Source organism: Mangifera indica, unplaced genomic scaffold (assembly GCF_011075055.1).
Source record: "Mangifera indica cultivar Alphonso unplaced genomic scaffold, CATAS_Mindica_2.1 Un_0001, whole genome shotgun sequence".
Lineage (NCBI taxonomy): Eukaryota > Viridiplantae > Streptophyta > Magnoliopsida > Sapindales > Anacardiaceae > Mangifera > Mangifera indica.
In genome coordinates this window covers 1,233,115-1,256,448 of record NW_025401093.1, presented here as the reverse complement: position 1 = coordinate 1,256,448, position 23,334 = coordinate 1,233,115, and the positions used below count along the sequence as shown (strand labels likewise).

At 30.0% G+C, this 23,334-nt stretch overlaps 1 protein-coding gene across 2 annotated transcripts; it reads left to right on the top strand.

The window, feature by feature from the left end:
- The first annotated feature begins 17,735 nt into the window (after positions 1 to 17,735).
- Positions 17,736 to 21,346, top strand: LOC123205002 (aspartic proteinase-like). 2 transcript variants are annotated; one of them, XM_044621794.1, is made up of 15 exons: positions 17,736 to 17,876; positions 18,124 to 18,164; positions 18,266 to 18,593; positions 18,675 to 18,735; positions 18,828 to 18,922; positions 19,011 to 19,123; positions 19,221 to 19,389; positions 19,478 to 19,517; positions 19,618 to 19,682; positions 19,813 to 19,926; positions 20,019 to 20,083; positions 20,355 to 20,511; positions 20,613 to 20,732; positions 20,826 to 20,914; positions 21,021 to 21,346. In XM_044621794.1, exons 3-15 carry the CDS (start codon positions 18,267 to 18,269, stop codon positions 21,103 to 21,105), a joined length of 1,500 nt encoding a protein of 499 aa, XP_044477729.1. In that variant the 5' UTR covers positions 17,736 to 17,876; positions 18,124 to 18,164; position 18,266; the 3' UTR covers positions 21,106 to 21,346. The 2 variants fall into 2 exon arrangements, with proteins under 2 accessions (XP_044477729.1, XP_044477730.1); XM_044621795.1 differs by lacking the exon at positions 18,124 to 18,164 and having other exon boundaries at positions 17,744 to 17,876.
- Positions 21,347 to 23,334: the final 1,988 nt, after the last annotated feature.

The following is a 23,334-nucleotide window of genomic DNA, read 5'->3' as shown; positions in this document are numbered from 1 at the left end:
TACTATTATATTTCCAGTCACACAAAGCCTATAAGTTAAGCTTATCTAAAATGAATAAGGGTTAGACATTACATTGCAACTCGCTTAAGCTAATTTCTTCTAAGCTCAATCCAATCTCTCTCTCTCACTAAGCAACTCGTGCACTTGAGAGAGCCATTGTGTTTATCTTGTATATTCAGCCTTTGTGAGGCATCTAATACTAAAAAATTTGAATTTCAAACACTTGTAGGTGAAATCTTGTATCAATTAATGTATTAGGTGCAATCTCAAACAAACTAAATGTTAAAAAGTTGTTCAAGTGATAATAGAACTTTAAGACGATTTGCCTAGAAAAGTGGACGTAAAAGGCTCACAAGAAAAATGTCCGAGCTACTCTAAACTGAGCTCTTCTAATCCCTACTATTTATATTTGTGTTTTTATTCATTGTTGGTTATTTAAATTATAACTTGTGTATTCAAAAATTTTTAAAGAAACTATTCATTTCCCCTTTAGGTTCATTTTAGTCATTCAAAGAGTTTCTCCAATGAGAAAACCATTATACAATTGACTCTCTATGCACGTTTAACCCTAACAAGCTAAGGCATTGTCAGAAACTTTTTTATACTAGATTTTTTTTTCAACGGAAAAGAGTTAGACTCAATGTCATAAAAAAAAATTAATATAATTTGAACTATAGATTTAGCAATGCTTGATAAATGTTCAAATTACATTCAAATGCTTAAATAAAAAGTAAATCTATAAAGTTAAAATAAAAATTAGGCCAAAAAACTTATTCCCACCCAAGGTTTAGTCCATTGTCAAAGTGATTCAAGTTAATTTTTAAAAATTCAAGTACTCACCCGTCATTCAACTTTTGTTAAAATTTGTTGTTAGTTCCAAAGATAAAAATGTCACTTAACTAATAAGATTAAAAAACTAAAATTTTATTTCATTTTCCCACCTTAGTTTTAAAAATTAACAATTTCTCCTAGCTTAAGTTTGAAAAGTTACCTTTTCCCCCAAGGTTTCATTTCTCTCCTCCCTTCTCTGGTGACCATCTTTGTTTCGTCCAACTTCGTCTTCTTACCCATCTTCTTTGTCGACTCTCTCTCTCTTCATTGGTTCCTAAAGACGAAAACGAATGAAATGAAACTAAAGACGAATCATCTTCATCTCTTCGATTTCATTTCAGACGAAGACAACCACTTGATGAAGATGAAACCAAAGACAATTCCTCTTTGTCGATGAAGAGATGAAGACAATTTGTATTCATCTTGGGGCTCCGACAAAGAAGATGGGTGGGAACATAAAGTCAGCCAAAACAAAGATGGTCGCCAAAAAAATAAGGAAATGAAACCCTAGGGGGAAAAGATAACTTTTCAAACATACGCTGGGGAAAATGTTAACTTTTAAAACTAAAATGAGGAAATAAAATAAAATTTTATTTTTTTAATATTACTAGTTAAATAATATTTTTATCTTTGTAACTAACAACAAATTTTAACAGAAATTTGATGACGGATGAGTATTTAGATTTTTAAAAATTAGTAGATATTACTGTAGTAATGGACTAAACCTTAGGTGGGCATAAATCTTTCCGCCTAAAAATTATGTAAACAAACATAAATGTGACATTGTATTATAATTGATAAATGTAGTAGAAAACAAAATGAGGTGAAATGAAAATATCAATGAACTACACATCTTTTCTGAAATGTCAGAAATGGACAGAAAAAAAAAACTACTTTATTTTATTATATTTTTAAGAAAAAAAAAATTTAAGCCCCTCTTAACCCTAGCTCTGTCCGGTTTATACGAATACTTAGTTTGGTCCTAGAATGTTCCTGTTAAAATAAATATTGAAACACAATATTTCATTTCAAATGGCTTTTCTCACATCTCCTCGGGTACTTTTCTCATAATTTTACTGTAAGTATATTTATGTTCTATCAGTTGTTTGCAGAATAATTAGTTAATTGATTGCTGAATCCTTTAAATTTTCTTCTTCATAGCGTCATTTACCAAAGCTATAAATATAGATATTAACAGCTTTGCTGCATAATATAAAGCTCTAGATACATCTGCAACAACCTTGCAAATAATTGTTTGCATGGCTGTTGTCAGTTGTTATATCCTCCGGCATCTTCATAATCTGTATCACAATCTCCTTTCTTATATATTTATTATTCCCATTTCTGCCAAATCCTATGTACTCTTCCAATGTATTATTTTGCTTACTCACTGCCCATATCTTCATTTTTGAAAACGTTTGCCGAATTTTTGCCTTCATCCTGTCAAAAATTAGGTTCAAATATATATATATATGTATGTATGTATGTATGTATGTATGTATTACTTGTTTATGCAAAATGCATGAATCGTATTTATTAAATTGATGATATTTAAATTTATTATTATGTATATATCACATGTATCTTTGAATGTATAAAAAAAGGTTTTATGAATGCATAAAGATATAAACGTGATTAATTTATTCAGCCCCTTCAGATTCTAAGATTCTTAAACAATGTTTATTAATGTTTATGAACTTCATTGATAAAACTTATTTCTGCAAAATTCAAGAATCGTTTTTATAAATTGATGATATCTAAATAACTAATTAATTAGTGTTGAAATTAAAGCACGTACATCTACCAATGTTGAGTACATCCGTTCACATTGATCACTATGTACGGACGGACACTCCCTTGAGTCACGGCTGTGCACCACTGCTTTGGCTAACTATCTTCTAACGATTCTTGAACGTCCATTAAAGTAATATCAACTCATTGCAAACATACGTCCCTTGCACCCAAGGTTGTGCATTCCATTACACTATGCATAGGTGTGCACCCCATAGTGCACGTCCGTTCATTTTTTTTTATACAGATTTATGATTGTGCACCCCTGCACATCCACATCGTCTTTTTCCTTGACCATGTATAAATGCTCACCTCTGTGTACATTCTCATGCACCGTCATCTATCCTAAAATTCTAGTGTTTTCAACTGAATCCAACCAAATCTCTATTTCCTAATGCATTCAATCTAAACCGTAAATTCCAAACTTACAACCTATATAAAAGTTATAATCACCTAGTAGCCATTGTTAAACCATCCATATTATGCCCCTTTCAACATACAATTACTCAAGCGCGCACGTCTCAATTCCTATTCACAAAAACACAACCATAACATGACCAAAGTACATCAATGATCTACTGATATGAAAAAATAGCCTACTTATCAGACTTTCGATGACAAGCAAAGTCTTCACGTGCCTAAACTAGTTTCCAGTAACCAAAGTTCCTTTTAGTGACTTCTACATCCTCAAGCTCTCCAAATAATCTCTTAAAATTCTCTGGGCACTCTATAAATGATATAAAGCAAATAACCCTTAATTCATCGCTTCATCCATTTTGATTTTGGCCAGATAATGTCACTAAGATTGTGTAGCCTCTATGCACGATCATCCAATCGGTTTTATGGTAAAAATCATATTCCATGATCACTAAAAACATGTTTATCCGAAATTCAAACGTCATGAACGACTATATTTTTTTTTTATGCACGCTCCTAGCATTGTTCATCTTTATTGGGTGTACGAGTATACACTACCATCATGCACAATCGTACATTCATCAATACTTACCACTTTCTTGTGTCAAGCACAAAATGAGCATTCTGCCCTTCACTGAGCATGCACGAGCGTGCATTCTTAATGCGCACGATCGTATAAAGCACTATATATACAACACTTGCACACAATTTAATTTTAAGACAGGAAATGACTGAATTGTCCCTATGACGTACTTATAGTATGATAGTGACAATCTAAACACATAAGATTAAAGATTAAAAATAATCATTTAGTGATAAAAAAGACATTTTGATCATGCAACTCACCAAATAACTTGTACCAAGAAGATGAAATTCACAATAAAATTCATAAAATTTTTTAAATACAAATCAAAATGACAAAAAAATAATAAAATTCCAAAGTTTTGAATTCCACTTAATTACACATCATCATTTACATACTAAAGGAATCGAATTGAGAGAAACATGCTAACAAAAGCAAGTTGAAGGAAACATGTTGGAATAAAGGGTAGGCTATACCTATCAATACTTAAAGTTTTTAGTTTTAAGCCTACCCTTGAAGGGGCTGGTTTTGCATTTGGTTTTTGCATTGTGATGGTTCGAGCAAATGAATAGAGGAAGAAGACAAAATATGAGAAAAACAAAGGAGGAAGCAGAATAAATGGTGGAAGGGAGAGGAGGAAGGAGAAGAAGTGGAAAGAGAAATAAATGGTGAAGGAGAGAAAAAGAAAGAGGGATATTTTAATACAGGTATATTTTGTAATGGGAAATTGAAATTTCTACCGTTATTGTAGTACGTGTATACATAAATACCACTCATTCTAAAACTTAAACAAATATACCACAACAGTAATCTATTTTTCCAAAATACCCCTCATTCTATTTTTATGCAGAGATTCTCTTTTTTTCTTTGTAACTTTTTTTCTCTTCTTCTTCATCTTTCAAGTGATAAAAGAATCATGTAAAAAATAAAATAAGTACTTCAAAAACAAAAGAAAAAAGAAAAAAACTAAAAAAGGAAATGGATTTCAAATTAAGAATTCTTAACTGAAAAAAAAAAAGTTAAAAAGGTTAGCCAAGACGCCAACCATTTTTATTATATTATATTTTAATTATAATATAATATAATATAATATTATATTATATTATATTATATAATATAAAAAAAAAAACTTCAATTGGCGCTAACCTTTTAAAAATAAAAAGAAGGGTTGGCGTTACAAATAAATAAAGGGTTGGCCAGACGCCAACCCTTTTAAAATAACCCCTTAAATTTTCCCCAACCCCTTATTTTTACCGCCAACCCCTCTTTCCAAATCTTTCTAGCGAAAATTAGTTTTCTGATAATTTTTTCATTTTTAAAGTTATTACACTAATAATTCCCTACAAATCAATTTATTCCCTGCAAAATTCTTCTGCAATAAAAATTATTCTCTCATGCTTCTATAAAGTTTTCCCTGTAAGATTCTGCAATTCATTTTTGTTTTGATTCTTCAGATATATATATATATATATATATATGTATATTGATGTATTTTTTGCATATTCAATATTAAGTACACATAAATATAAATTTAGTTTCAAATATTGATACTAAATATTTATACATTTTCTCTCTCTACAGTGCATTAAAAGTAAGTAATATTGAAAACTTAGTTTTGGTTTCTCAAGGTTAAAGACAAGGGCAATTTAGACATCTTATCCTATAAAGTGGTAAAAATATTTAGAGTGTAAAAAGTGTGGTATAAATGTATATGTGGGCCCAAATGAGGGTAAAAATTTCAATTTCCCTTTTGTAATTATAATTTTTGTATTTGTGTTAGTCTTTTCAGTTATCAAAGCTTGATTTTAAATGAAAAAATGTTATTTATATTATTAACAGATAGGAAAATATTTGTGAGTCCAACCTTGGGTAAGAAATGTAATTCACTCTACCGAATTTTACCAACTATTTTTCAAGGAGTGGAAGTTAAGGTTAGCATTCTCGAAAGTAACAAGGCACCACAAGGCCTTGAACGTATAGGGTTTACTATGAATTTTCTCTTTTAATTAAATTTTCTAATATTAATGTAGTCATTTATAATTGAAGCAGCATGTCTCTAATTTTCTCTTTCATGGTCTAAGAATGTAACATTTTGCCCTAATGCATGTATAAGAAATTAACCTAAAGTTTTGCATACGATAAAACTAACAAGACACAAAAATATCTCGTACATGAGTGGGTTATATGTTGACATACTATTAAAGTTGAAGGTCAAATGTTTAAATCCTCATGTTTCAACTTGTAAGAACAAAAAATTTATAAATTTTATAATTGGTATATTGGAAAAGCTTAAATATCTTAACTGTAACAATATTATTTGAGGGGGCTTAATGTTACAATATTAAATATTAGGCCAAAGGAAATTTCCAATCCAAGTTTTAGCCTAATCTTAAAAACACACTCGCGACAGTTCAAAAATCCAAACACCCACCTATGGTCTAATTACTATTAAATTTTTATATTTAAGATATGGGTTAAATTATTATTTTATTATTAATATTAAAAAAATATATAAAATTTATTATATTTTCCCCCATATATTTCAAAAATTAATAATTTCACTTCTATCTAAAGTTTTTTTAATTTTAAAAAATAACATTTTTCCCCCAAAACCTAGGGTTTATTTTCAACGGCTTTCAGGCAACCATCTCTAATTATTGACGATTTTCTTTTAAACCCAAAGCTGTCTTCATCCCTCCTAAGTGCATCTGGTCATTTGAAATCGTCTGGACGGCGGCATTGTCTAGCTCCAGATCATCGTCTCTAACTCTCCAATTCATGCAACTCCAAATCATCGTCTCCAGCTCCAGATCTTCTAGATCAACGATGCTTCTCAACGAAGTGTCATTCAAGATCGACAACTCTTTGTCATCGAGAAGCATCGTTGATCTAGAGATAACGCTTCGTCTAAATGACAGACGACACTTCATTATCCAGACCTTGTTGTCATTTCGGTCACCGTCTATTTGTCGAATTAGTTGGCTGGAAACGATTTTCAAACCTTGAGGGGGGAATGGTAACTTTTTAAAGTTTAATAATGAAGGAAATTTATTAGTTTTTCAAATTATTAGAGGAAAATGATATAGATTTTTAGGTATGTAACGTTTAGGGATAAAATGATAATTTTATCTTTATCTCTAATAGAAAATTCTAACAAAAATTAGTCTATGATGGATATTTAGATTTTTCAACTATCGCAAATATATTTTTGAGATTATACTAAAACTTGGGTGGAAAATAGTCCTTCGGCCTAAATATTATTTAGACATAACTTTTTAAATAATTTTGGCCTAGACGGTATTGACAAACATTAATAAAAAAACAAAACTGTCTAGTTTTTACTAGAAACGGTGATTTAATGTTTATATTTTAATATTCGCTGATACTAATTGTTTATTTTCCACTGTCATCTAACGGTATTCAAGTTGCTCCAACACGTAAACATCCGCAATAGAAAGAATACATGTACATGTATTATTGGCCAAATCACTGTTCGCACCTATAATTTGATAGAATCATCATTTTCACCATTAAGTTTAAAAAACCAACCATTAGTTTAAATAATTAAAAGGGTATTTATGTTAATTTATCTAAATATTATTATCCAAATAACTATTTCCCACCCAAGATTTGATAAAATGTTCATTCCTACCTTTCAAGTTTAAAAAAGTTATTTTCTCATTCTTTTGTTAAAGTTAGATATTATTTTTAACAATAAAAAGGTATTTATATCATTTTATTCAAATATTATAATAGAAATATAATTTATTATCAATTTATCTCTAAGGTTTAAAATGTTATAATAGCACCTCTACTTGATTGAATTGTGAACAATATTATGAGAATATAAAATCTTTTTGTAAAACTTATGAGCAAAATAGATATTTTTCGTATCTTGTTTAAAAATTATCATATTCACCCCTCATATATTTTAATAATTTTATAGTCTTAATAGTTTATAATATGATATTCGCATCTTGAATTTATTAATATATTTTAAACTATACATTTAGCAATAAATGTATAATGAGTATTAGCTTGATAAATGTTCAAAATACATTCAAACACATAAACAAAAAGTAAATCTATAAAAATTAGAATAGAAATTATGTAAATTAAAAAAATGACATTTATTTTAACTGATAAATGAAGTAAAAGACTTATTGAAATGAAACAAAAATATGAATGAATTACAAATCTTGTCTAATTCTATTTAATTATATTTAAAAAATAAAGTTTAAGCCCCTTTTAACCCTCTGTCTGGTTTATACATAGAATAAATTTTGCCCCAGAATATTACTTTTAAAGCATTGGAACACATAAATTAATAAATACTGAAACGCAATATTTCATTTCAAGTGGCTTTTCTCACATCTAATTTCTCTTAATTTTAACTAGATCAAGAAATATAATAAAAATGGGTTAAAATTAAAAAATAAAAATATAAGAAATCAATTAAAAAAATAATAAAATCTAAAAAATATCGGTATGAAATTTTAGAAATTATTTTGATATTTTATACCAAGAGGGTAACTCATAGTTTTTAAACCCAAGGGGTGAACCGATCCTCCTTGACCACTTATTTATACTTTATAACTGATGCTCTAAATTTTCTTCTCTATGGCATAATTTAACAAAGCTACATATATAGATATTAACTCAGATACCAAGGGTTTAAGAACTAAACTAGAGTATGAACTATTTTGAGTATTGGTTTTGATCGAATTAATCAGGTCATTTTAATTAGTCGTTCCAATCAAAATTTTAATTTTATATAAAAACTTAAAAGAATTATATCTGATGACATGTTCCTTATACACTAAATTTTAATCTATATATAATTTTCAATTAAAATTCTACAAAACAGATGTTGAAATATTATTACAAATTAATTATATAACATAACTATTACAACACAAATCAAAACAAAAATCAAACATATTATATTAAACAAAACACAAGAATAGATTGAAAAAAACACAAATCAATTACCATTCCATATATCATTAAACATCAATCTAACAATATTATTAAATATTAAAATGAAACTATCAGGTATTAGCTTCTTTAACCGTATTGAAACTGTACACAGTATTACTTGGGAAGTTGGGAAAACCGTGGTTGGGTAGTGGGAGTTTGAGAATACCGCAGTACATTATATAATAGATTACAAAGTTTAAACTTTACATTGACAACTTCAATTGAAAATGCCACAACGATATATGAGATAATAATATTATAATATATTATATAATAATTAAAAGTTTACCTTGCAAAAACCATCCTTCCCCAGATTTATGATTCTGCAATATTAAAGAACGAAAGTCAACATAATGAGTTTGGAGAGAGACTTAACCGTGGCAGTAGACTTGATGAAGGAATGCCAATTCCTACAGTACACTTTGGGCAGAAAGAGCTGAATTTGAAGAAGCAAACTTGGGCTGAATGGCAAAAACACGGAACCAGTTAAATTTTGTCAAATTTTGTAAGGTTTTGGTTGGCTGGGTGTGTTGGTTTAAGCCAAAGACGCACAGTTGAATGAATTAGGTTTTATCATTTTTACAGTTTTTTTAAAATTTATAATATATGATTCATTGAATCGGATTAGTTTAGAATCATTTTAAACCGTAAACCAGTGTTAAATCGCTGGTCCAGTCATAGTCTATTCCAAAATATTTGTTAAAAATGGTTTTTTTAACTTAACTTTTCGTTTGAATAACCGGTTCATGGTTCGGTCGTGCCCGTCCAGTTCTCACAACCATGCCAGACACATCTAGAACAACCATGCATATAATTTCATTTTTTTTTTTTTTAAAGATACGTACACAAATAGAGAAGATCACTTCTGTAGATATAACATTTGCAAATATTAATAAAATACGAAGTTATTGCCTACAGCCAGGTGGGAGTAGCCATATAGGAATTGTTTTGCTGACTGTTGTCTCTTGTTAGATCCTCCAGCATCTTCACAATCTGTATCATAATCTCCTTTCTTATATATGGATTATTTCCGTTTCTGCCAAATCCCATGTACTCTGCCAATGTATTATTTTGCTTACTCACTGCCCATATCTTCATTTTTGAAAACGTTTGCCGAACCTTTGCCTTCATCCTGAAAAATAGCTTCAAAAAACTGTTTACAAGTTTACAATATCTCGCATATATATATGTGTGTGTTTCTTTGAATGTATTATGTAAAATAGATGCATGAATCGTATTTATTAAATTGATGATATTTAGAAAACCAAATTTATTATTATGTATATATCCCATGTATCTTTGAATGTATTACAGGTTTTGTAAATGCATAAATATATAGCCTCTTCAGATTCTAAGATTCTTGAACAATATATACTTTTATAATATTTATGAACGTCTTTGATAAAACTTAATTTTGCCAAATTCATGAATCGTGTTTATATATTGATGATTTCAATGTAACTAATTAATTAGTGTTGAAAATAAAGCACATACATCGAACTTTATTAAATACAAAAAACTCATTTTTAATATTTCGTTGAAAGGCTTACTGTAGAATATTAACCATGAGATATGGAAACTGTTTTTTCTCACGTCAAAATGTAATGGCAATCTACAATCTTGAAGCTGAGGATGGATTCGAGATAATATAAATTTGAATTGAGGTTATTCTAAGTTTAGTTTGAATTTAAAAAATTTAGTTCAAACTAATGAAAAGTTTGCATGAAAAGATATTGAAAAACATTAGAGTGAAAGAATAGCCATAAAAAAAAGATGAATTTATCAACTATTAATTTTAAAAATTCACCATTCATTAATTTCTAGAAAACATTAAAAAAATAACTCTTTTTCCCATCAGACACACATTTTAAATATTGTAATTTAATCTTTAAAAGATTTGAAAACTCATAAATTAATCTTCAGAAATATTTTGGAAACTCTAATTGTCAATGTTTCTCCTTCAACACCATCATGATCTCATTATTAATAGCCTTCACTGTCCTTTTTTATATCATGACAAGAGCTATTGTCGAAGACAACCATTAATTGGTTAAATCATCAATGAATTAATTGATTAAACTGAAATTGTTGAACTGAGGAAGAATATGAAAAGAAGAAGAGGGATGGAGGAACATAGAAGAAAAGGAAGAGGGTAAAATTAATGACAATATGAAACTAAGAAGTGGGGAAGAAGGAATATGGGTGAAACAAAAGGAAAATAAGTAGGTTCTTATATAATTTGGATATTCAAAGGGTTTTATTTTAACTTTTATTAATTTAGAGTTATAAGATAATTTTGAAAAATGAAATAATAAAGATAAAATAGTAATTTAACTTCCTGGCATTGTATCATTTTTATTCATTAACAGAGTTTGACTGTGGGTGAAAATGTATTCTTTATGTCATCTAGTTGTGGAAAATTCTTTTGCTCCAAACCTTGGGTGCGTAATGGTAATTTACTCTTGTATTAATTAAGGGGAATTCATAGTTATTAAACCTCATGTTCAAGAGAGCGTTTTTCATTCCCCCAAGCCCTCTGGCTGCCTCTTAAGAAGTCGAAAACGTGCTAGCTGTTATAGGGGCAACTTTTCCTAGGTAAAGTTAGGCAAAATTCACCCACGTGATGCAATCAAATCCCGCACTTTGTTCAACCATTCTCGCACCCTATCAAATGTCACTACATAGGCTAATAGGTTGCTTGCACAGTCTAGAAATGACACCCTTTTATTTAACCAAATCTAAACATCATTAAATAAATATCACAAGTAATGTATAAGGAACAGTTTAAACACTTCATTGCATCAAGAACATTTACAAACATATTACAATACACAAGTGTCGTAGACAGAATTTACAGGTTCAATGGCATTGTCTTGCACCCTCGCTCATTCATTAACATAGCTTGTCGAACCTTTATTCTTAATGACTTACATATACATTAACACTCACATTAATGTCTAAAACACGCTCACACAGTCTAGTATGCACTCGAACACATTGGCGTACACACGCGCACCTAGTTGCCCTTATCTACCACCCTTTTATATATAAAGCTAGTAGTTACATTTAGTTGGACAAATTTACATTTTAAATTGAAACATTCAAAATGACAATTTGGACACACACAACTATTCTAAGACAAATCCTATCATTTGTCTAAATAACTCTCATATTGCAACTACTTTTGCAACCGCTAATTAGATCTTGCAATCGTTGCTCACCTTCAGTGCTTATCGCACATAAGCCACATTGCTTATGCCTTCAACATATCTATATAAACTCTTTTACTTTAACTCTCATTACATACACTTTTTATATCACTTAAACAATCACTTTCACTCTCATTTTTACTTAATATCAATTACTATAGGTTCGTTCGAAAGGAAGAAGTTCGTATTTTTGAATTCGAATCGAAAAAATCAATTCGTAAAAAAAGTATTTATATGAATCTTAACTCAAAACTTAATTTTATTTGTTAAATCTAGTTTGTATGTCATGTACAGGGGGAATTTGGATATTTGATAATAATTTAGGGGTTAAGTAAAATGTTTAAAAAATATGGAGGCATTTTGATAGTACACAATATATAAAGGATTTAAATAACATGTTAAAAATAAATAGATATATTGAAATACCCTATAATGTTAACAATAAAAAAATCACTCAAAAATTTGAAAAAACATATTTGAATTTTGAAAACTACACATCCAAATAGCTTAGGAATGAGAAAACGAAAAAATCGATCTGAAATTTTGTAAGCACATCATAAAACATGTCTAGAAAAGCACAAAACTAAAGAGACAAATGTCAAATTTGAAAAGTACATATCAAAAAAGTCCAGCCCAGTTACAAACAAGCTCAAAATCATAAAAACCGAAAATCCTAAATTTGGTAAAACAAAAAAAACTGCATAATACACACTTAAACAGTTTTATTTGGGCCTTCAAATTGGGCACAACCAACAAACTGGTTGTTGTTATAGGGCTCAAAACGAGCTTCGCGTTGATGTATTACAGGTCTTGTAACTCCTCCTATGTCAAAAGTTATGATTGTTCAAATTATGTCTCCTACAGACCCTATAGTTTAAAAAAAGTCAATTTCCACCTAACTCACAATTTTCACGAATTGCCCCACGGTTCAGTGTAAAATTTTCCTCAGACCGCCGTGGATCTCCCCCTCCCCCTAAAATTTTGAAAACGTTAAATTTTCCCTAAACCCCACTGGCACTCGTGGAAAATTATTGTAGCCTCTACATATCTAACCCATTTTTCAGTCAAAAATCGTCATTTCAGCCTCCAATTTCAACACAAATCAAATCTACACATCCAATAACACAAAACCCCTCAAGAAATTCAAGTAAAACAACCAAGAATCAAAACATTTTATGCATTGTTCAAAATCGAAACCCTAAAAATTCAAACCTCAAAATCTCTCTCAAATCTTAATACTCCTAACAATAAATTGATTCAAACAAGAAGTGAGATGATGTACTATTCTTATTTGTCATTTTTGGTTGCCGAAAAATACAAAAAGTCGATAGAAAAGATGAAAACCCGCTACACCCATGAGAGACCCGTGGAAGATCCGAATTTTCTCTGAATTTCAACAATAAATCTGTGTGAAATGTGGGGTTTATATATAAGGGCAATTTGGTCATTTCACAAATTGAGGGTATTTTTGCTTAATCCTTAAAGTTTTGGACAATTTTGCTTAACACCCCTTAGTTTTAGACATTTATTATAATTACCCATGATAATATCAAATTATAAGATAGGCATGCTGAATAACATATGCAAACATAGAAGTTCTATTATGCACGTTTATAATGCATAATTAAAATATTTACAAGAAATAGTCAAACCACATGCTAATTAATTGAAAATGGTTGATAAATATAGTGATAGCAATAAATAAAATTATTAAGAAAATCCTAATAATTGTTTAAAAGCCTTATAATCCCACTCAATAAAATAAGAGATAATCTAAACCTGCAGGATCAAAGATAAAAAACAATCACTTAGTGATAAAAAAGACCTTTTAATCATGTATCTCACCAAATAACATATACCAAGAAGATGAAATTCACACTATAATCATAAAATTTTTAAATACAAATCAAAATTACAAAAAATAATAAAATTCTAGAGTTTTGAATTTCACTTAAGTACTCGTCATTATTTACAAAAGCAAGTTAAAGGAAATAAGTTGGAAGAAAGGGTGGGCTTGTTTCTTAAAAGTTTTTTTAAGTTATTAAAGGTAGGTTCGAGCCTACCTTTAAAGGGGTTGATTCCACCCCTGGTTGCTGTATGATGATGGTTCGGGCAAATGAACGAAGGAAGAAGACAAAATGAGAGAAAAATGGAGGAAGAATAAATGGGAGAGAAGAAAATGAGGAAAGAGAAATAAATGGCGAAGGGGAAAAGAACAAAGGCAGATACCTTAATACGAATATAATATGGTAATTATAATATTATTTTTGTGTTATAGCTTTTTTTTTCGTTAACAAAGTTTGATTTTGGATAAGAAAATATTATTTATATTGTCACAAGGTGGAAAAATGTTTTCAAGCGAAACCTTGGATAGAAAAATGTGATTCACTCGAAGGAATTTTACCAACGATTTCCCGGGGAGTATAAGTTAAGGCTAACATTTTTTTTTTTTAAAGTAACAAGCACCAAAAGACCTGAAACGTATGGGGTTGAATATGAATTTCATCTTTTATTTAAACTTTCTAATATTACTGAAGTAGTATATAATTGAAACGTCATGTCTCTAATTGGCTTTCCATATATAACTTCTAAGGTTCAATCTGATTGGCCTCGATCCCTTATTTGAAAAATTATTATATTCGATCTCATATATTTTAATAATATTTATAACTCCTTCAGCTTGTATTATAATAGTTACAACCCTAATCTATTTCATTATGTACAATTTTTTAAGAGTATAACTACCATTTCTTAATCTACTAAGGGATATATTGGCATTTTAAAAAAATTAATAAACACCCCAAACATTTTTTCTAATTTCCAAAACTTTCTAAAAATTTTCATTAACACCTATAAAATTTAAAAAATTATAATTCCCCCTCCAAATATACAATTATATTTTATTAACACCTCTATGTATACTCATACTAGTTAAATTTTGTATTACTTCTAGATGAAATTAATATAAATAAGGGTATAGAAGATTATTTAATAAAATTTTAGGGTAAAGTGTTATTTAATATGAAAGCTTTTTTTTTTTGGCAATAATTTTATAAAATTTAATAATTTTTAAATATATTTAATAGAAAGGTGGAAAAATACCATTTCAAATTTAAATGAATTTATTTAAAAAAATATTCTAAAGATTATGAAAGTTGAGACTTTTTTGGTTTTCTTTTTGTATCTCAAAATATAAAATAGGAACAAGGAATTAAACAATACATGTGTGACAAAAATATCATAATCCATGAAGAATATTTATTAATGAGTATGACTATGGATTGTACGTTATATCAGGCTCTAATCTAGATGACAAATATGATATTTTTTAATTGCTTTATTTAATTTTGAAGCAATTTAATTTTCATTATTCTCCCACCATAATTTGAATAATACAATCGAGTCGCTCTCTCAGCACATACTTCCAAATTTTGGAATATTTCCCATAAATTCAAGAGAAATGTTCGCTTTGTTGTCCGATATGTAAAACTTCAAAGTTGTTTCCATAGAAATTTCCGCCAGATGATGTTAGTCCCTTATATTTAGTCAAAATTAAACTTTGATTTAGTCATAATTGATGTAAGTATATATACAATTTTCTCATCTCTATTTTGCCTCTGTGGTATTATTGAAAATAACAAAATTATGTATAAACGTCTATTCAACGTTTTACATGAAATAAAAATAAAACAAGAAAAATAATTTCATCAAACTATACGATTTCCACATGCCAAAAACTGGGAAACTGGAAACCGTTTGTGTGATTTACGTTTTAAGTTATAGTTTACATTGACTTTTAAATCAAATCAAATCAAATCAATTATAAATTGTTTTTTTTTTTTAAATCTAAGTCTAATGATTATTTTTCACCTCAGAGTTTAATGAAATGACAAATTATTACCTCTAAATTTGAAAAAAGTAATTTTCTCTCTCATATGTTAACTTTATTAAAAATTTCGTTAAATTTCTTATTAAATTATTGAAACGACAAAATTCTTCAAACTAAATAACACCATCGATTCAAACTAAGCCACAAATCTAATCTATGAATTCAAGTTAAACCTAGCTACAATTCAAATTATCGATTTGAACTGAACTCAAACTTAGTTGAGCTTAATAATTTTTTATTTAAGTTGAACTTAAATTACCTTTAATTTTGGTTCGACAAATTTGAGCTAAATTTGAATCAGATCATTTTTCATTTTAGTCAAATTTGAGCTAGAAGTGTCAATAAGACTAGATTGGAGCCAAATCGAGCTCGAGCTTGATTCAACTTGACTCGATTTACATAGAACTAAGTTCAAGCTCAACTCAGTTCAAAAGAGTTGAGCTCAAATTGAGTTTTAAGCTCAACATGTTATTAAAAAATTATCATTTTAATGCATATTAATCAAAACGATATTATTTTGTATTAAATTTTTTAAGTTTGAGAGCTTAATGAGTTGAACACCTCTAAAACTTGAATTCAAAAATATTGAACTTTCAAACTCATGTTTGCTTAAGTTGAGTTCGTTTAAAGCGCGTTTGAACTGAGCTCAAGTTTAAGTCTAACCTTAGATGTCAATGACGTATAGTCGTATATTTGGAGGAATTTTGTATTTTTTGAAAATTTTAGGTGTTAATTTTTTTTCAAGGGGTTTTTAAAAATTCAAAGAAGTTTGAGGGTGTTTTTGAGAATTTGAAAATGTTAAATGTATTCCTATAGTGTAAGAAAATGACAGTGACACCCCAAAGAATTAAACATAAGATAACAAATTATGAGTTTCCATCATTTGTTTTCTATATATTTGTCTTGTGATTTTCTTTGCATGTCTATTGTATATGTATTCTATGTTTATTTTATATGCTTATTTCATATAGTAAATAACTATAATTCAATATTATTTATCAAGTATAAAATATTTAGACGGAAATTAATTATTTTTAATAGGTTTAAACCGTAATTTAATATAAATAAAATTGTATTTTTTTAGTTTGGTTTGGTTTTAAATTTTTATAAACCGTATTTTTTAGTTTGAGTTGAAAAAAATTTTTAAACTATACCTAACCAAAACATGTACACCCCTACACACATCTAAAATTTTTATGTAATTTTTCACTTTAAATTTGCAAAAAAAAAAAAAAAAATTGGTCCATGCAATGTTATGAGTAGGGTAGACCCAAACCAAATCGGTTCAATTTAGTTTAGTTTGACTCAAATTCAAGTTGAGTTTGAGTTAAAAGATTCAATTTATTTTGAAATTAAGTCAAACTCAAATTAGAGAGAGTTTGACTTGGTCCAGCTAACGAGTTAGGTGGATGGTTTAATTCGATTAAAATTTGGCTTATAATTTAATTTGAATTATATTAAACAATTGTTAAAACAATATTATTTTATCTATTATTAGATAAAACGACATCATTCTATTAATGAGTCTCAAATTCAAATCATGAATCTGAATTATAACTCTAAATCACAATTTGAATCATAAACTTGAACCGAATTATGTTCATTTGAATCAAATTCAAACTATTCTTAATTTTAGCTCAAAAAATTTAAGTCAATCTCAAACCAAAATATTTTTTTCATTCCAATTAAATTTAAATTAAAAAATATTCGAACTCAATTTGATTTACATCTATCCTTATTTATCTCATGCATGACACGAAACATAAAATATTCCCGATAAATTCCTTAGCCTTCGATTGTTAGGAAAGCAAGTTAATCTCAGCCATGCATCTTTTACTCTTTTTAACCAAATAAATTATATAGATAAATAAATTTTATTAATTTATTATAATTAAATAATTTTAATAAATAATAAATAATTACATCATCTAACAAAAAATTTACAGCTTTAAATTACGTCACATTAAATTTTATGAGTAGAACTGTTATATTAAATTATGATTGAATAAATAAGATTTGTTTATAAATTTAGTTTTATCTTTTTCCCACGGCTGTGAATATTGATGCTTACAACAGTTTTGTGGACATTACTGTTTCCCTTAATCTCAGAATTTCCTAAACAAGCTTCTGTTAGAATCTCCTCTTAACTCTAAACTCGACTGTAGCAGAATCCCAGGTTTTTTTTTGTGCTTCTGTTTCATTTCATTTTTTTTCTTACAGGAACATGATCTATTGTGTGAACTTCTTATTTCCATATTTTTTGTTTGTATGTTCAAGTCTTGGATAAGATCATTTGGTAGTTGTAGATACTGATTTTGACTTTAATTTGCTAACTTGTTTTGATGTCACCACTCACTCACAAACTTTACTGAGTTGAGAAAGTTTATATAAAGTTAGCTCATGTTTCTTGATTGAGTGTTCAGGTTGAGGGCTTCAGGGGTTTTTAGTTCCAAGAAGTTATCAAGTAATTGATTCCCCTTTGCTAAGATTATTTACACATCTAAACATTAGATTTATATCAAGATTACTGATTTTTGCTTTCAATTTTGTCATATTTTGTTACAGGATGGAGGGAAAAGTTCGGTCTGCTTTGTGTTTGTGGGTGTTGACATGCTTGATCCTTGCTGATTCCTCTAATGGGTTGCTGAGAATTGGTTTGAAGAAGCGTCACCTTGATCTTCATGGTATAAACGCGGCCAGGGTGGCAAGAAGGGAAGGAATTATGGCCAATCATTTAAGCAGTGTGGATGAAGCTCTAGTGCCTTTGAAGAACTATCTGGATGCTCAGTACTTCGGAGAGATCGGTATTGGCTCACCACCACAAAATTTCACTGTCATATTTGATACTGGCAGCTCCAATCTGTGGGTTCCTTCTTCAAAATGCTATTTCTCTGTGAGTTCTACTGCATTTCTTGCTTATTATTGTTTCTGGTATTTGATAAAAGTATTAGTATTAACTTTTAATTATGAACAGATTGCGTGCTATTTCCATTCTCGGTACAAATCAAGCAAGTCTAGTACATATACAAAGAATGGTAATAATACCAGTTCCATGTACATCTATATTTTCTTGACCGTATTTGTGTGGATAAAGCTGAAAAATTTTTCTTGTTGAGTTGTTATTCAGGAAAAACTTGTGAAATAAGTTATGGATCTGGATCCATTTCTGGTTTCTTCAGTCAAGACAATGTTGAAGTTGGGGAGCTTGTTGTTAAGGATCAAGTGGGTTCTTATTTTGGGAGTTATGTTATGAAATTATTTTGTCCTTTGGTTGCCAAAAAACTTACACATTTAAAATTTTATTCTTCAGGTTTTCATTGAGGCTACACGAGAAGGAAGTCTTAGTTTTATATTAGCAAAATTCGATGGAATACTTGGACTTGGATTCCAGGAGATTTCAGTCGGCGATGCTGTACCAGTATGGTATGATTCTTTCTTAACCTTGGTGCTTTGTGTCTCAGGTTTGGTGGTTAAAGTGTTTCACCGTCTTGGATACACTGATTTATGGTTAAGTCCTCAGGTACAATATGGTCCAACAGGGCCTTGTAAGTGAGGAGGTCTTCTCATTCTGGCTCAATAGAGATCCTGAGTCCTCAGAGGGTGGTGAGATTGTTTTTGGTGGTGTTGATTCAAAGCACTATAAGGGGAATCATACTTACGTTCCTGTTACTCGGAAGGGTTATTGGCAGGTCTGTAGCCCCAAAAATTGTGGAAAATTTTTCCCTCACTATCCATAGAACAGAAACTGATATGATTATGTTAATTTGCCCTTTATAGTTCACTATGGGAGATCTTCTCATTGGTGGCCATTCAACAGGTGATTTGTGGAACTTTCTTTGAAAAATCCATATTTTACTCCATCGCTTTTCCAAAATAGCAATTGTTTAAAGTTTGAAAACCATGATTAATTTTCTCAGGTGTTTGTGAGGGGGGTTGTGCTGCTATTGTGGATTCGGGAACATCCTTGCTTGCAGGGCCAACGGTATGAGGCTTTCATATTTTCATGGTTGCTATATTCACTGAAGGAACTTCAGTCTTGATCAACTATCTTTCTACTACTCTTAGTTTCATCATCATCTTCAAAGTTTGAACTAATTTGTTTTAATTTTCAGCCTGTTGTGACTGAAATCAATCATGCCATTGGAGCAGAAGGTATTGTCAGTGCAGAATGTAAGGAGGTTGTTTCTGAGTATGGAGACTTGATATGGGATCTATTAGTGTCAGGGGTAAATTTTCTTCTGCCATTTCATTTCACTTCACAATTATATAAATATACATCATTTTAGAATTAAAAAAAATATTTTGTCATCGAGTACAGGTTCTACCTGACAAAGTATGTGCACAACTTGGTTTATGTTTCTTCAATGGGAATCACTCTGTGAGGTAAGAAAATTAGTACTGTTCTTTTTATGCTTCTTTCTGGATGTTTTTTCTGCAGCCTGTAAATTAAAACATCAAACTTGAAGCTTCTTACAATGACAATCCAAGTTTTTCTAATTGACGAGGGTTTGATGATGTACTTCTTGCTAAAACCTTTCTCCTCTCTGTTTCAAAATGCCCTTGCCTTCCTTTTGGTGGCCACAAGGCTTTTGAATCTTCAAATCTTAAAATGCATTTAAGAACGTTTCTGAACTAACCTCTTTCGTCTTTGCAGTATTAGCATCGAACAAGTGGTTGAAAAGGAAAATATGGATGGTGTATCAACTGCAGATAGTGCTCTCTGCTGTGCTTGTGAAATGATGGTTATTTGGATCCAGAATCAGCTAAAACAACAGAGAACAAAGGAGAAAGTACTCAACTATGTGAATGAGGTGATTTTTTGAACTTTTTGCCAGCTTAATTTCATAAACCTATATTAATAGCAATTTTGCTCTGTACTCAGTAGTGTTTTTTTCTTTATTATCTTAAACAGCTCTGTGAGAGCCTACCAAGTCCAATGGGAGAATCAGCCATCGACTGTGACAGCTTGGGAAACATGCCAAATATCACATTCACCATTGGCGATAAACCTTTCAAACTCACTCCAGAACAGGTTTCATTTCTTTATAAGATTTCTCTGGTAAAATCTTTTCCTTAATATTATGAACTTATCACTCTCTCTGCTTGGCACTGCTCTTGCTATCAGTACATTCTGAAAACTGGTGATGGATTTGCTGAAGTCTGCATCAGTGGTTTCATGGCATTGGATGTACCTCCTCCAAGGGGTCCTCTGTGGTATTTTTTTTTAACATGTCAAATACACATACTAAACCACACTTTTGTCACAGCCCACTTCATGTTTAGCACCCTTCGGTTAATTTCTGAAATTTTATCGATGCAGGATCCTGGGAGATGTATTCATGGGGGTGTATCACACTGTCTTCGACTATGGTAATCTGCAAATTGGTTTTGCTGAGGCTGCTTAGCTGCCAACTGTCAGGTTTATTAGGCATGGTAATCATCACACTTACTTTCAGCAAGAACAAAAAGTACTCTAGACTTCATATATGACTGTTAATAATCAATACTGTTGATATTATGACATGTATATGTAATTATATATGAATCCAATTCTGAACTCAAAGTGATATATATATATTTGTATTAGTTATTTGAATCTCAATATCCATGGTATTTTCTCCTAATTGAAGTATCTTTTTGGGCTTATTATTTGTTGATTATACAATTGAATAATTCTGCATCTTCAAAGAGCTATAAAGAATATATATAAAATCGTTCATTCAAAGTGAGTGACAATATCAAAGGGGTTACACTGTTACATGACCGGGACATTACTGGATTGTTACATCAAGAACATTGCTGATAACTAGCTGCGGCGGTTGGTATTCTTTTCGACACTGTTGTTGCCAAACACAGAGGCGACAACTACTTTGGATATAAGTTGAATAATGTTGGACAACCAAAGTGACAATGAACATTCATAAGCAGAAGGTGTGATTCCTCATTCAACAACTGTTGAATCCTTGGAGTTAGTGTTTCACTGATAAACTGTTTCACTGATAAACCAAACTAATTGTTGTTTGAGGATGTCCCTAATTCACTTCATAGGCCACCCAGACAACAATTACCATAACCTCACGTTAGAGGTATTCCTAAACGCATATACGAAGTTGGGGCCGTATCATCATCTGCCATAATTAAATAAGTTACTTGTAAATCAATTATCTATTGTAGTTATTCCTAACAATGTGCAAGAAACATTAGTTGATCCCAACTGAAAAGTTGCTAAGAATGAGGAGATGAAGTCCTTACAAAAGAACAAAACTTGGGAATTTGTTGACTGCCGATTGTGGAAGAAGCTAATAGGTTCTCAATGGATATGCGTTGTGAAGTACAAAGTAGATGACACGATTGAACACTTTAAAGCAAGATTAATGGAAAAAGCGTATACCCAAACTTATGGATCGATTATACAGAATTATCCGCACCCATGGCCAAAATCAACATTGTTCGAGTATTAGTACAATTGGCCGTAAACTTGGATCGGTCATTACAACAATTCGATATGAAGAATGTTTTTGCACTGACCTTTCTACATGGTAAATTATCAAATAAAGCTTACATAGATCCCCCACCTAGAAGTGTGATATCAAAAAAACATAGTCAGAAGATGTGCAGATTAAAGATATCATTGTATAGTTTAAAACAATCTTCTAAAGTTTGGTTCAAAAGGTTTACAAGGTCAATGATATACTTTGAATACCATCAAAGTAATTCAAATTATACTATATTCTTGAAAAAAAAGGGTAAGATCATTGCACCAATTGTTTATGTGAACAATATAATGGTCATAACGGACGATTAAAAGAAAGAGAGACTATACATAAGCACTTATCTAAAGAATTAGAAATGATGAATCTTATGTAGGGTTTGTTCATACATATACATCATATAAAAGCAGCAGAAAAACAAAATTTTTTACATGAAAAATTGATTGCTCCAAGATAGGGTATTAAAACTGTTACAACTATGCTTGGCACCTCTCTTACTTCCAAATCCCTATAGAACAAAATAACGCTTCCTTTGTTAGATCAATGAGGCCTTACTTATCTATACAAGGGTTTTACGACACTAAGGAGTCATACAGGTGTAACCTAGGCAGTAGTTAAGGTTGGACCCAAATCAAGCTAGCTCAGGTTTAACAAGTCAGTTAGACTTAATTTAAATTATGTTAAACAATTGTTAAAATAATATTGTTTTACTCATTATTAGATAAAACTAAGTTGTTTTGTCAATGAATCAAAAATTCGAACCATGAATTCTAGTAAAAAAATCTGAGTCAGATTCGAACCATAAACTCGAATTGAACTTGAATAAATCCTAGTTAAATTATTTTCATTTGAATCAAACTAGAACCACACATTAACTTAACAAATTCAAATTGAACTATTTTTTGTTTGAGTCAAACTCGAGCTAAGGAGTATTTAAACTCAACATTGGGTTTGTGCGTACCCTTAGTATTGATAATGAGTATCTGAAGGAGATTAGAAAGAGAAATTAAGAGTAAATTTTTTCTTTCCATGGTGAAATCAGCTAGGACGATAAAGTGTGGCTAGGGTTATGAAAAGTGTGCATTTATATCATATAAACCTTGCTACCTCGATATATACTCCACCCCCTAATAATGGTAATCT

Bases quoted from the DNA above. Each gene is read 5' to 3' on its own strand.
- LOC123205002 (XM_044621794.1), top strand. From the start codon at position 18,267: ATGGAGGGAAAAGTTCGGTCTGCTTTGTGTTTGTGGGTGTTGACATGC. The intron at 19,124-19,220 runs GTATGATTCTTT...TTAAGTCCTCAG, and splicing joins GGCGATGCTGTACCAGTATG to GTACAATATGGTCCAACAGG. The intron at 20,733-20,825 runs GTTTCATTTCTT...TCTTGCTATCAG, and splicing joins TCAAACTCACTCCAGAACAG to TACATTCTGAAAACTGGTGA.